The sequence below is a fragment of the Didymella exigua genome (assembly GCF_010094145.1).
Source record: "Didymella exigua CBS 183.55 unplaced genomic scaffold M421scaffold_7, whole genome shotgun sequence".
NCBI lineage: Eukaryota > Fungi > Ascomycota > Dothideomycetes > Pleosporales > Didymellaceae > Didymella > Didymella exigua.
The window spans coordinates 1,093,297-1,106,668 of NW_022984781.1; the positions used below are offsets into that span (position 1 = coordinate 1,093,297).

The 13,372-nt window shown below is 40.8% G+C and overlaps 3 protein-coding genes across 3 annotated transcripts; 1 reads left to right on the forward strand and 2 right to left on the reverse strand.

The window, feature by feature from the left end:
• Positions 1 to 8,534: 8,534 nt before the first annotated feature.
• On the reverse strand, positions 8,535 to 8,867 carry M421DRAFT_57307 (uncharacterized protein; the record flags this gene model as incomplete). Its single annotated transcript, XM_033595488.1, has 2 exons — positions 8,535 to 8,711; positions 8,733 to 8,867. Coding segments are annotated over 2 exons (312 nt in total), but the record flags the coding sequence as incomplete, so codon positions are not given.
• A 921-nt stretch (positions 8,868 to 9,788) lies between these two features.
• On the reverse strand, positions 9,789 to 11,809 carry M421DRAFT_3305 (uncharacterized protein; the record flags this gene model as incomplete). The annotated part of the gene is made up of 2 exons (XM_033589378.1): positions 9,789 to 9,994; positions 11,572 to 11,809. 2 exons carry the CDS (start codon positions 11,807 to 11,809, stop codon positions 9,789 to 9,791), a joined length of 444 nt encoding a protein of 147 aa, XP_033451304.1.
• Positions 11,810 to 12,430: 621 nt separating this feature from the next.
• M421DRAFT_27565 (uncharacterized protein) lies at positions 12,431 to 12,604 on the forward strand (the record flags this gene model as incomplete). Its single annotated transcript, XM_033588848.1, has 1 exon — positions 12,431 to 12,604. A coding segment is annotated over one exon (174 nt), but the record flags the coding sequence as incomplete, so codon positions are not given.
• Between the last annotated feature and the right edge of the window lie 768 nt (positions 12,605 to 13,372).

Consider the following 13,372-nt stretch of genomic DNA (forward strand, 5'->3'; position numbering starts at 1 on the left):
GTTAGGTTAATAGAGAAGGTTATCCTACTATTCCTTATCCTTATAGGCAAGGTTCTTATCTCTAACTAGTTTACTAAGGACCTCCTATAGGACTAGGTTATTAATGTTAGTCCTACTAGCTAGACTAATAATAATCTAGTGCTTGCCTAGCTCTACTACTTTAATACGCATACAAAGCTAGTTAGGGTCTACCAGCTACTTATTATTAATAGCTATAAGAGCTACTACTTAGTAGCTTTCTAAGATCTCTGCAGAGAGAAGAAGATAATCACTCTCTGTATGCCCCTACACTTGTCACACCTGTTGCAGCCACTTAACATTGCCTGCTTCTCGCCACTAAAGCGCCTGTATAGTGACAAGGTTTCAGCCTTAGCACACAGTCGCATCTACTATATTAATAAGGAAACCTTCCTACTAGCCTTTAAATTAGTATTTAGTAAGGTATTTACTAGAGAGAATATTTGCGCAGGCTTTAGAGGTGCTAGGTTAGTCCTACACAACCTAGAGGTGGTGTTATTAAAGCTTAATGTACGCCTATGCACGCTAACGCCACTAAAACCTAGCCATATTGCCTAGGAGCTAAAGACACTAAACACTGCTTACAAAGTAGAGGAGTAGTTAACTCTAATTTAAAAGCAGATTTAAATCTATTAAGGGTCTCTAGGAAGTTTATTAGATAAGCAGGTTAAAAAGTTAGTAAAGGGCGCTTAGCAGATAGCTTATAATATAGTGTTAATGCAGGAGGAAATAGGCCACCTTTAAGACACTATAGAAGCGTCTATAAAGCGCAAGACCTATAAGCAATAATATATACACATAGAGGAGACCCTTATAGTTAGTAAAGTAGCTAACTTAATTACTAAAAAGGAGGGTAACGTTGTAACGGTCTAGACTCTAATAGAGTCTAGACCGTTACAAACGTAAACCCCCAGCACCCAAGCCAACCCAGCACCTGGGCCATTTCTTGCTAAGACTACAACTATTAATATTAACACATAATGCCTTGCTAATAAGATATATAATTATCTAAATAAGAGGGTAGAATTAATCTTATACTTTCTACTTTCTAATTATATAAATTTAAAAGCCTCTAAAGTGCTACTTAGGCATTTAATATACTGTGTACAACCTAAAGTGCTAGGTATAGAGGCAGACTCTATATTAATAATAGACGTAACACACAATATAAGCTTACACGCACTAAAGAGTAAACAATTGTACAATATATTCTTAACCTTAATTCGCAAGGATTCGCGCCCTAGCTGTGCAAGGTGGCAGATACGGCCGACAAACTGTTAGGTGTACGCGGTGGGCAGCCTGTTAGCAAGCACTGGGCTGAGCGCTTTGTAACGCGTTTAGCTGCGCTCAAGATGGCCTTTAATTAAGCTAAAGATAGGCAGAGGATGCTGCAGGAGGATCTAGAGACAATTAGCGCGTAGTTTAAGCTAGTAGAGGATATAAAAGCTAAATACAGCGTATACAACTATAATATGCATAACTTTAATAAGACTAGCTTCTAGATAGGTGTTATTAGCTTAATAAAGGTTGTTATAGGTATAGAGAGATATAATTAACCTTAGCTTGTTTAGCCAGGTAATTGCAAGTAGGTAACAGTTATCTAGAGTGTCTGTGCTGCTAGATCTTGTACCCTGCCTTTTATTATCTACAAAGGACGCGTTCACATCTCTGCCTAGTACAAGGACGCAGATATACCACGCAATTGGAAGCTCTCTGTCTCCGAGAGCGGCTGGACAAACAACGCGCTCGGCCTTAAGTGGCTGAAGCACTTCGACGCGCATACAAAGGCGAGCCAGGTAGGGGCGTACAGGCTGCTCATTTTGGACGGCTATAAGAGCTATCTTAACTAGGATCTTAAGGACTACTGCCTTAAAAACATAATCCTTACCCTCTGCATACTACCTTACTTATTATACATCCTCTAGCTGCTTAATATAGTCTACTTCTTACTATTAAAGCATAAGTACTCTTAGCATGTACAAGACTTAGCACACAAGCATGTCTTCTATATTAACAAAGAAGGCTTTCTCCCTACCTTTAAGGATATATTTTTTAATATATTTATAGTAGAGAACTGTTATAAGGCCTTTAAGGTAGTAGGGCTAGTCCCTCTTAACACACAGGTTATGTTAGATTACCTTAAAGTGCGCCTGCGTACCCTACTAGAACCCCTCTCCCTAGAGATACTGTAGTAGTTAAAGACTCTAAGCAATACCTATAAGTTTAGATCTTAGTTAAAGCTTGTACGCAAGTCTTTTACTTAGTTACCTATTACTGCATAAGCAGGCTTCTCTTAGCTTGTTAGAGGTGGTGAGCTTATGCTGCATCACAACGCGCTTTAAGCAGCCTAGATTACTAAGCTTAAAGAGCAATTTGCAGAAATAACTAAGCAGAAATCGCGCAAAAGGAAGCAGATCTAGCAAGGTAGTACTATAGAGTATAGTGAGGCAGCAGCTTGGGTGGCCGCAGAGGCCTCTGTAGCCGCTAAGCAGTTAAAGAAGGCTTGTAGTAGTAGTAATTAAGAATAAGCTTAACCAGCTCTACAGCGCTGTAGAAACTGTAGAGGGACTAGACACAACGCGCGAACGTGTAAAAAAGATATAGAGGCATATTCTAAATTAGATACAAGCACAGTGTACGCAGGCTCTATATTAAATAGCGATGAAATTGAAGAGTTGTAACGTGAGTTGGTACTGCCAAGCTTTTTTGGCCTGGGTGCTGGGTTGGCCTGGGTGCTGGGGGTTTACGTTAGGGATTATAGTAAGGGTAAGATACCTGCAAAGAGGGTGTGCGTTAGATAACACTATAGGTGTTGCAGTAAGATTAGACACAATTCCTACACTTATAAGGTAGAAATAGAGGATACAGATAACGTGGTTCACAAGCGAGTCGCCCACCCAAGTGAGTCGCCCACTAAACACCCGCGCCCCGCCTGCGCAGCAACAACGCGTAATGCCACAACAACGCAACATGCAAAAGACCTATACTAAAGGAGATATATTTATTGTTATCTCTGATATTAAGTCTAAGCAGATATAGAGCAAAAGACGCGCTATAGCAGTCTATAACATCCCACAAACAACAATCTAAGACTAACCTGCTAGACAACACCCTTAATATAACTGTAAGCTAAAATTAAAGCACCTTACAAAGCTAGAAGAGGAGGCAATTATACAGCATATACTTAAAGAGAGTCTATGTAGAATGCCGCCCTTAAAGGCGCATGTACAAGATATAGCTAATAGACTGCTAAGGGAGCGTGGTAGGAAGCCTACAGGCAAGAACTAGGTTAATAACTTTATTAAGCGTACACTAGAGCTGCACACGCAATAGAGCTGTCTGTACAATTGCTAGCGAGCTGCCTACGAAGACCTAGCACTTATCTAGCCCTAGTTTAGCCTAGTTTAATTAATAAAGACAAAGTATAGTATTATAGATAAGGACACCTAGAACTTTAATAGGTCTAGCTTTATAATAGGCAAGATATCCTCTTAGCTTATTATTACAGGCTTAGAGAAACCTAGGAAACAGAAGAAACTACAGCCTAGCAATTGTAAGTAGGTTACCCTAGTATAAGGCGTTGCTATAATAGGGTGTATTATCCTACCCTTCCTTATCTTTGCAGGCAAGGTCCTAATCTCTGCCTAGTTTACTAGTCTACCTTGCAACTAGGTTGTTATAGTCTCTCCTACTAGCTAGACTAATAACAATATTGCAATAGCATAGCTTAAGCACTTTAACACCTATACAAAGGTGACCTCTGCTAGGGTATATAGGCTACTTATTATTAACAGCCATAAGAGCCACTGCTTAATAGAATTCTAGGACTACTGCAAGGAGAACAAGATTATTACTCTCTGCATGCCACCACACTCATCGCACCTCCTGCAGCCTCTTGACGTTGTCCTATACTTGCTATTAAAGCGCTACTACAGCAACAGGATCTCACTCTTAGCACGCAGCTACATCTACTATATTAACAAAGAAACCTTCCTACTAGCCTTTAAAGTAGCTTTTAAGAGGATGTTTACACTAGAGAATATTCGCGCAGGGTTTTAAGGCGCTAGGCTAGCCCTACATAACCCTAAGGTTGTGTTATTAAAGCTTGATGTACAGCTACGTACGCTAACGCCACCTGCACTAGGCACTGTTGCCTAGGAGGCGCAAACACCACGCAACGCCCGCGAGATAAAGGCGCAGTTAACGCTGATCTAAAATTGCATGCAAAATTATTGTAGGTTACTAGCAAGTTTATTAGATAAGCAGGTTAAGTAGTTAAGTAAAGGTGCTTAATAGATAGCTTATAATATAGTATTAGTGTAGGAGGAAATAGGCTGCCTATAAGATGCTGTTACTACGCTTATAAAGCGCAAGACCTATAAAAGGCAGTATGTACGAATAGAGGAGACTCTAATAGTTAGTAAGGTATCTAACCTAGTTACTAAAAAGGAGGGTAGTAGTTGTGAGAAGGGTAAGACGCCTGCAAAGAGGGTGCGCGTAGAGAGGCGCTGTGGCTGTTGCAGCAAAATTAGGCATAACTCCTACACCTGTAAGGTAGAAATTAAGGATGTAGATAATAGCAATGCTTCTAAATAATATTATAATGTTATGTGTAGTATTGTAATTTATTGTAGTGCTGCGCTGCACTGCTGCGTAGGCGCGGCGCGGGTGTTTGGTGGACGACTCACTTGGGTGAGCGACTCGCTTGTGAACCACGTTACTCTATAAGACTTAGTTCTATCTATTATTATAGCTACTGCTTATATAAGCAGCTTACATAAGCAAGAGGAAGAAGAGAAGCCAGAAGGAAAGAGGCATACCTCTACCTGTATCTTCTCTATTTGATCTGCTGTTTCGACTCAGGCTTTCAGGCCTATAGAAGCAACTATATAGTTGCTTACTAAGCAGATAAGAAGTCTTTCTAGAGCTACTTTAGCCTAGAAAGCAGTAGTATCCTGCTATTAGTCCCTGTTCCTTAGACCTCTAGCAATAGAGACAATCTAAGAAAGTAGAGAAATAATTCCTATCTAATTAACACCCTACATAAGACTATCTTAAGTCTATTTACAGCTTACATAAGCTATAATATAGACCTCTAAGAAAGGCAGAGGGTAGTTATAATAGTAATATTATAGCACGGCTCTAGGTAGACTCTAGAACTAAGAAAAAACTAGGCAGCAGCTATACTAGGAACTAGTATAAGCTATAGGGCACAATAACTTATAACATAGACGCTTATTCCTATACTTATAAGTTATCCTATAGTAAGTCCTATTAGAGCTTGGCAACCTCTTTTAGGGTACTAGCTACTAGTATATTATCGCAAAAATATACTACTCTATCACTAATTACTTGTACTAGTATTAGTATTGCTAAGCTTACTGTAAGAGCTTGTACTAGCTATTACTATTATAGCTAGAGTCTCTCTTATACCTTAGGGTTTGTAGAGACAGTAACTATATTTAGTAAAGTCTAGATTAAATAGCTTTTAGCTAGCATACTTTAAAACGCTAAGAGAGTTACTACTTAATAGTACTTACTGTTGTAGTTATATCTTATTTAAAAGCCTTAGTAAAGTACTGTGGTTACTACAACCCCCCTAGTCTATAGTAGCTATACCTAGTACTTTGTTAAGAAAGCTAGGTGCCTAGTAGTATTATAAGTTATACTAGTAACTCTAATCCTAGTCCCTAAACTTAACTAGGCTGCTTTTATTACTATTACAAATAATATACACTAGTACTTTGCTAGAAAACTAGGTGTATAAGTGCTCTATAGTAAGGACTCTAGTATCTTTATAAGAAACTAGTAGTATATTAAGCACCTGTAATAGTAAAATAGTAGATATAAGACCTACTATAAGTATTACTAGTAGGTAATCTATTTATAGGCTTTACCTTTACTAGTCCTTAAATCTCTAAGAGAGAGACTAGTATATTTACTCTCTTTAGCAAATATTACCTCTAAAAGCCCTTAAAGAGGACGCTTTAAAGAAAAGACTAACTAGCCTATTTATAAGATACTAGAGTCTATTAAGCTCCCTAAGCTTAAAGGTAGTCTTAACTATAACATCTAGGCTATTAGAATAGAGGCTATTATAGTAGAAAAAGGATATCTAAGCTATATACTTAGTAATCCTGCTATTATAGTAGATAATACTAAAACCCTAGACAAAAATGCCTATAAGACAACAGCTTTAATTAAGCTAGCCTTAGAGGATAGCCCTCTACTATAAACTAGATTTATAAGCAATCTATATATTCTTTAGAATACACTTAAAAATCTATATAAGGCTATAGGATTTAGTAGTAAGTTCCTACTATCTAAGGAGCTAATAAACACTACTCTAAATAGCTGTAAAGGCAATCTAGAAGAATATATTAACTCTTTTAGAAGAGTTATTAATAATCTAGAGTCTAGAGGTATTAGTCTACTAAATAGATTTATTATTACTCTTCTACTTAATAATCTAAGTAAGGAATATAAGTATATAGTAACTGTTATTATATAGTCTATTAGAACTTCTAATACTATAAACTTAGAAGAGATAGTAATATAGTTACTAGATAAATCTAGAAGAATTAGGTCTTTTAAGACTATTAACAAAGGCAATACTATAAGAGAGCCTTATAGTAGTAAAGATTCTTCTAGTTATAGCAATAATATAGAAATGTCTATACAGACTAAGGATAATAATAGTAACACTAGTAAGACAAGAATAAAGTCTACTGTAAAGTGTAACTATTATAAATTAAGGGGACATCTAGAGTCTAGCTGCTATAGGAAATATCCTAGCTTAAGAAAGGATAAATCTGTTAATAGTAGTACTATAAGCAAAGAAGAACAAATTCTTTTCTCTTCTACAAAGTCTAATACTCCTTATACTATAGACTTTATCCTAGACTCTAGAGCAACTATACACACTTGCTATATTAAAGAATTGTTTACTAGCCTAAGACCCTCCAATACATCTATTAAGTAGGGTAATACTAGTAATATAATTAAGGCGCAAGGTGTAGGAGAAATAAGCCTAGTCTTTACTAGCACTAAGCAATTAGTTAAATTAACTAATGTGCTTTATGTCCTAAGCTTAGGAGTAAACTTGCTTAGTTTAAGCCTTATTACTTCTAAGAACTACAGTCTATCCTTTAATAAGGATAGCTGCTTTATCTAAACACCTAAGAATACTTTACTAGCTAAAGGAAGCTATAAAGAAGGTGTTAGTGTCTTTAGTGCTACTAGCTCTAAGCCTACATCTATTACAAGAAGCGCTATACACCCTGTTGTTAATGCTTCTATTAGCTAAGCAGATATAGGTAATAGCCTAATTCTAGATAAGGCTATTAATCTAGAAGCTACAAACTCTTCTAGTAGTCCCTTAGAAGGAGAAGAATAAATAATATTTAATTATAATACTATTAAGCTAGCACATTAAAGACTAGGACATATAAGTCTTAAGTCTATGTAGCACTTAAAGAATAATGCAATAGGAGTAGATTTTATTAATCTAGAATATATAGGCAATACTTCTACTAGCTTAGATAACTATATTACTTAAGTAAGTAAGATTTCAATTTAGAGTGCTGCCTGGTTCCCTTTCAGGTCTATGAACACTATGTACTCGCTTTCGTGATCAGGGCCAACATGCTCTATTAGAGCTAAAAACCCCCGCCTTGTCTGTGTCTATTGCCTTCTGTCCTAGTCCTGTCTAGTACCTGTCTGTGCTGCCCTATGGTAGGGGAGCAGAAGGGCTTGTGTGGGTGTTAGCCTATGGCTGTAAATAGGGACCACCCCCTAGTGTCAGTCTGTTCCACCTCCAGCGCCACTTGAAACTGCTCTAGCAGTCCTGTGTCCAACAGCCACCTGCCTGCTGCTGCAACCTTCTCCTAGTTCATCAGAATTTGTGGGAGATCTGTTGTGCCCGCCCTTTCTATCAGCTTAAGCCTCGCCTCCCTCTAGTCTAGGCAGAACGAGAGGACGTGGCTGAGAGTCTGCCTAGGGTGTCCGCACGTGCAGTTAGGGTTAGTGCCTAGTACCCTAATTCGTGCTAGCCACGCCTTGAGCCCAAGGACCTCTGTGTGTAGCAACACAATTGCTGTAGCTACGTGTTTAGGAACGCCGTCATATAGATGCAGTGGCTGGAAATCCCAGCTCTCCTTCCACGTAGGCGCCAACCTGTGAGGTTTTGCTGCCTGAAGCTCCCATCTCCTCCTCCATCTGTCTGTGAGGTCCATGGCAATCTCCTTAATCGTGCTCCTTGACTGTATCTGCCTTCTGTTGGGCTTGTTCCTTGGACCTGTGGCAGCAGCCTTAGCCTGCCTACGCGCTATTTGTTTGTTAATAAGTTTTCTCCCTATTTAGCAGGCGCCCTCTATGTTAGTTTGTGGCTGAGTGAGGATCCTCGCCAGCCTGCCCTGTCTTGCTGCTCGTCCACCTGTAGTGGCTGAGGCCTATACTTTGTTAAGTGTCTCTTTAATCCTCTTTGTGACTAGGTAATTTGTTGTTATAACTGCCCTTTAGAGGGTCACCACCTGTATGTACAGGGATAGTGGCGGCGTTCTACTCTCTTTCTTAATTGCAGCCACTGGTATTCTCTTATAGGCCCCTAGCGTCCGCCTCAGACACTTGTTCTGGACCACCACTAGCTTGCGAATCTTTGCCTCGTCTATGCCTTTGCCTCCCTGCCCTGTTGACTATATCTAGGATCTGTATACTATGATTGGACGTGCCACTGCTGTGTATACTAATTGTGACTTGCGGACTAACAGGCCCCATAACAATGCTATGATCCTAGACATAGCGTGGAACGCCATCTCTCCTTTTGTTGCTACCTTCTGGATGTGCGTTTTCTACAAGAGCTTTAGGTCTATCTATACTCTAAGTACCCTTATTATTGTAACAATCTTAGCTGGCTAGTCTCCTACTATTACTATAGAGAGGAGGTCATCTCCCTTGTTCTGCTGCCTAGTGAAGTGTATAAGCTAGTATTTCTTAGGGGTAAACCTTACTCTAAATCTAGATGCCTACTGTTTGCATCGCGTGTGGGCGTTTGTAAGTCTCCTGCAGTTGTCTGCTACAGATAGTCCCTATGCTATGATGTTTATGTTGTCCACGAAGCTAAAGCCTAGGCACTTGTCCTAGACTTTGCTTAGGTCCTCTAGTAGGTTAGAGATAAAGAGTAGGAACAGCATGGGCGACAGGGGGGATCCCTGTGGTATACTAGTGTTCGTCTCTATCTATAGGCTGCTGTAGTTGTTAAAGCTAATCTTTGTCTGTCTGTTTTTAAGGAAGGCCTCCACGTATATAACTATCTACTTAGGGAAGCCTTTACGTCGGAGTACCTATGTAAGGCGATTGTGAGCTACGTTGTTGAATGCTCTGGCCAGGTCAAGTGCGAGCACTAAGACCACTAGCTGACCCGCCCCCCATGCCGTAGTGACTGTGCCCGTGAGGAGTTCTACGGCCGTGAGTGTGGACCTCTTCCTGCGGGCTCCTATTTGATTCCATGGCGTGAGTTCCTTGTCCTCTATCGCGTTCGTGATCTTGTTGGCGACAATCTTTTCTATAATTTTAGCTATTGTGTTTTCTAATACAATAGGGTGGTAGCTCCCTAGCAGGGAGTAGTCCTTTTTCTTCTCCTTGCGTAGTACAACAGTTATAGATTCCTTAAGGTGTATAGGTACCTTGCTGTCCTTCAGCACCTAGGAGATTGCTGCAGAGGCTCTGTCTGTAATGTCCTCCTTAAGAGTTTTCTATACTTTGTTCTGTATCTAGTCAGGTCCTGGTGCCTTGTTATTAGGTAGTGAGGAGATGACCTCCTTTAATTCGTCTGGGGATATCTCTGGCGCCAGGTGGAAGCGTAGGTACTCTGTGATGGGGTTGATGTCTGACAGGTCCGCCGCCCCACTAGCTAGGAAGAAGCGCTCCCCTAGGATCCTGGCCTTCTCCTTGTTTAAGGCTTCGAGTTCGCTTTCTGCTAACCTCTAGAGTAGTAGGACGTTTACTGTCCTCTCGCCCCTGCTCTTAACTTTCTGGCTCTACTTAGATAGGTTCCACAGACCCTTGTTTAGGGCGTTGTCTAAGTTTTTGTTGTTAGTAAGGTCTGCCACTACTTTTCTCTAATGTGCTCTGGTGTTTGACTGCAGGACTCTCTTTAGTCTGTTACAGAGGGCTTTCCACACCCTTTCACTGTCTCCTGTGTGGTCCTGTTGTGCTAGTTGTCTAGCCCTCTTTACCTCATTAAGTATTGTGGCTGCTTTGGGTGACTAATCAGGCCTCGCTCTGTCGCGGGTCTTCTTTATAGGGCAGTGTTTAGTTAGTGCCTCCTTAACTTGTTTAATAAGGCCTATAATAGCCTCTCCTCCTGTCGCCTAGGTCCAGTCGCCTTAGTTCACAGTATCTTTAATCCTGTCCCAGTCAGCCTTTGCAAGGGCAAACTGCTTGCTTTCCTTCCTGGCTATAGGGCTTGTGTCTATCTAGATCTTAATTAGGACGTGGTCCCTTGTAACAGCCTAGTCCTCTCTTAGTTAGTAGGTTGTGACTCTGTCTACTACAACCCTTGTAGCAAACCCTAGGTCTATAACTAATTAGAGGGGTCCTCTTCTCTAGGTTAGTACCCCTAGTTTGTTTAGGAGCTGGAATCCCTAACTAGCCATGTTAGCACGGAGCTGTTCTGCCTGCGGTTCTCCTGGTGTATTCCTCCCTGACTATTCTGGGTGGTGGGCGTTGAAGTCTCTAATAATTAGAGTTGCAGCGTTGGGCAGAGCGTCCTGGATGGCGTTCCTGATTGCCGGCCATGCTTTGATGGTGTGTGTGGCTTCCCGGCCTGGTATTATAGGCGGGCTGTAAACGTTGATGATGTGGGTCCACTGGCCTTGCGTGCGGACTCAGATTCCCTTAGTAAGGTTAGTAGCTAACATGCTCTTAACTTTAGTAAGTAGTATTTAGTTGTATATAAGGAATACCACCTTCATCCCCTAGCGTAGGGGGCAGCTTAGTTAGTAGTTCTTAGGGCAGTATGTGTGCCCACCCGTTGAGCTTCTAATCATAGGTTCCTGGATTGCAATGACCAGGAACGACGCTGGGATGACTAAGTCTAGGAGTGGCCTTGCTGCTCCTCCATTCGCATTTCCGCAGTTATATTGGATGATGCCTAGTCCTCTTATTAGGTGGATCGAACGGCTTCCTCAGCTAGCGTGTTGTTGTCTCTAGTTTCTTGACAGAATGTGAATATCCGCTGTTGCCCTAGGGCGCTGGCGGCCCTGCTTATGTAGGTGGGGCGACTGACTGCCGCTCTCCTCTTGTTTCCCCCAGCAACTGGAATGGTTGTCCATTCTGCTTTGTCTCCTCTTGCTAAGCTGGCTCTACTAGCCAGCGTAGAGCTGCTAAGGCTGATAGTTAGTCCTAAGAACCCTTGTCCCTAGTTAGACTAGATCTAGAGCGTCTGCTACTGTAGCCTCTGTTTAGTCTCTTTGTTTGTAGTCTAAAACATTTAGTAGGCCCTGTATTGGCGTGACATCTAGGCCTTGTGTCCCTTCTGCTTGCAACACGCACAGCTGGCTTTCGACTCATCGGTGCTCTTGCAGCTCCTAGTGGCGTGGTCTCTAGCACAGTGCCCGCACGCCTCCTTGGTGGCGTTGCAGACAGACTGGGTGTGGCCCCATTTCCAGCACTTGAAGCACTGTCCATCTGTGAGGGAGATGTCCCAGAGCTGAGCTGGGTGCCACTCAGCCCCCATCAGGAAGCCGGACTTGACCAGCTTCCTCTGGTTCTCTTCCGTCCCAACGTTCATGAGCAGGGATCCCTTCGTCTGCTTGCCCCCAACTATATTACTTATATACAGTCTAAACTAACTAAGCAAAGAAATAAAGAAGCAAGCACTAAAGTTAAAGCCTATCTAGATTTAATCTACATAGATATAGGAGGTCCTATAAGGCCTAAAGCATTAAGAGGCTTTAAATACTACATTACTTTTAGAGATAGCTATATAAAATATCTAGTAGTAAAACTACTTAGATCTAGAAGTAATATAGTAGATATTATTAGGACTACTATTGCTAAGCTAGAATTAGAGGCTAAAGATAATAGCTCTAATAGCTCTAATAGTAAGAATTCTAGTAAACCCTTTAGTAATAATAAGGTTAAAGCCTTGCAGCTAGATAATAAGTTTAAGTCTAAAGAACTAGACTTATACCTTACTAGCAAGGGTATTCTTACTAGATATTCTGCTCCTTATACTCCTAAGCAAAATAGTGCAGCAGAGATAATTAATAGAGTACTCTTTAATAAGGTTAGAGCTCTGTTAATTACTAGTAATCTACCCAAGCTAATCTAGGGTGAAGCATTACTAGCTGCTACGTACCTCTATAATAGAACACCTAGTAGCTCTATAGAGTTTAAGACCCCTTACTTTATAAAATATAAAGTACTGCCTAATTTAAGCAATATAAGAGTTTTTAGCTCTTTAGCTTACTACAAGGAACCTAGCTTGTTTACTAAGAAGCTAGATTCTAAGGCTATACCTTTTTACTTAATAGGCTTTATAGGGTCTAATATCTATAAACTCTTGTCAGATAAGAGCGAGCGGCGAGAGGTCGGATCTGCGCAATCGAGCAGGGACCTGTCGTGCAGCCAATCAGCAGTTGCTAGGTCGAATAAGCGAGACCTGGCAACTCCTGATTGGCCCGCACACCGGCGGCCGCGAACAGCGCTAATTCCCCCCACTTCAATCCTGTAGCAACCAGCACGACGCCATGGCAGAGACACCATCGCCACGATCGTCAATATATCATCATACCACCTAAGATCTTGTTAAGCACATACTCTAGCTCACAGTACAAGCATCTGACAATTAAGAGTCTCACTGCTGTAACTAAACTACTGCAACCTCACTGCCGCAAATAAAATAGCGCAACTAGTGTACCACAACCTAACAACAGTCCTTAGGGACTAAGCTGACTAGACTGGCTAGCTTGCGCAGCTACAGGCGAGATGCCTGTTGCGCAACATCTAGGACAAGATTAACCTAAAGACAACTACACTACTACTATTAAAGCTACTCTTACTAAGGGCTCTAACTATTACTAATTACGCACTAGCTGTAAACACTAACATACTATTAAGGCTAACTAAGCTATTAACAACAGGCTAGAAGGCATTTAAGGAAGACCTAAAGTATTATAAAGTACTCCTTAAATAATATAAGAATAATTAATATAAATATAAGAAGAAGGAAGTAAGCCTTTAGTATATTATTATATTTATCTAGTTAACTATATTGCTACATCTACTACGCATATACTGTCTTCCTAAGAAACTACTACAATAGTAGATTATAGACCTACAACTTACTATT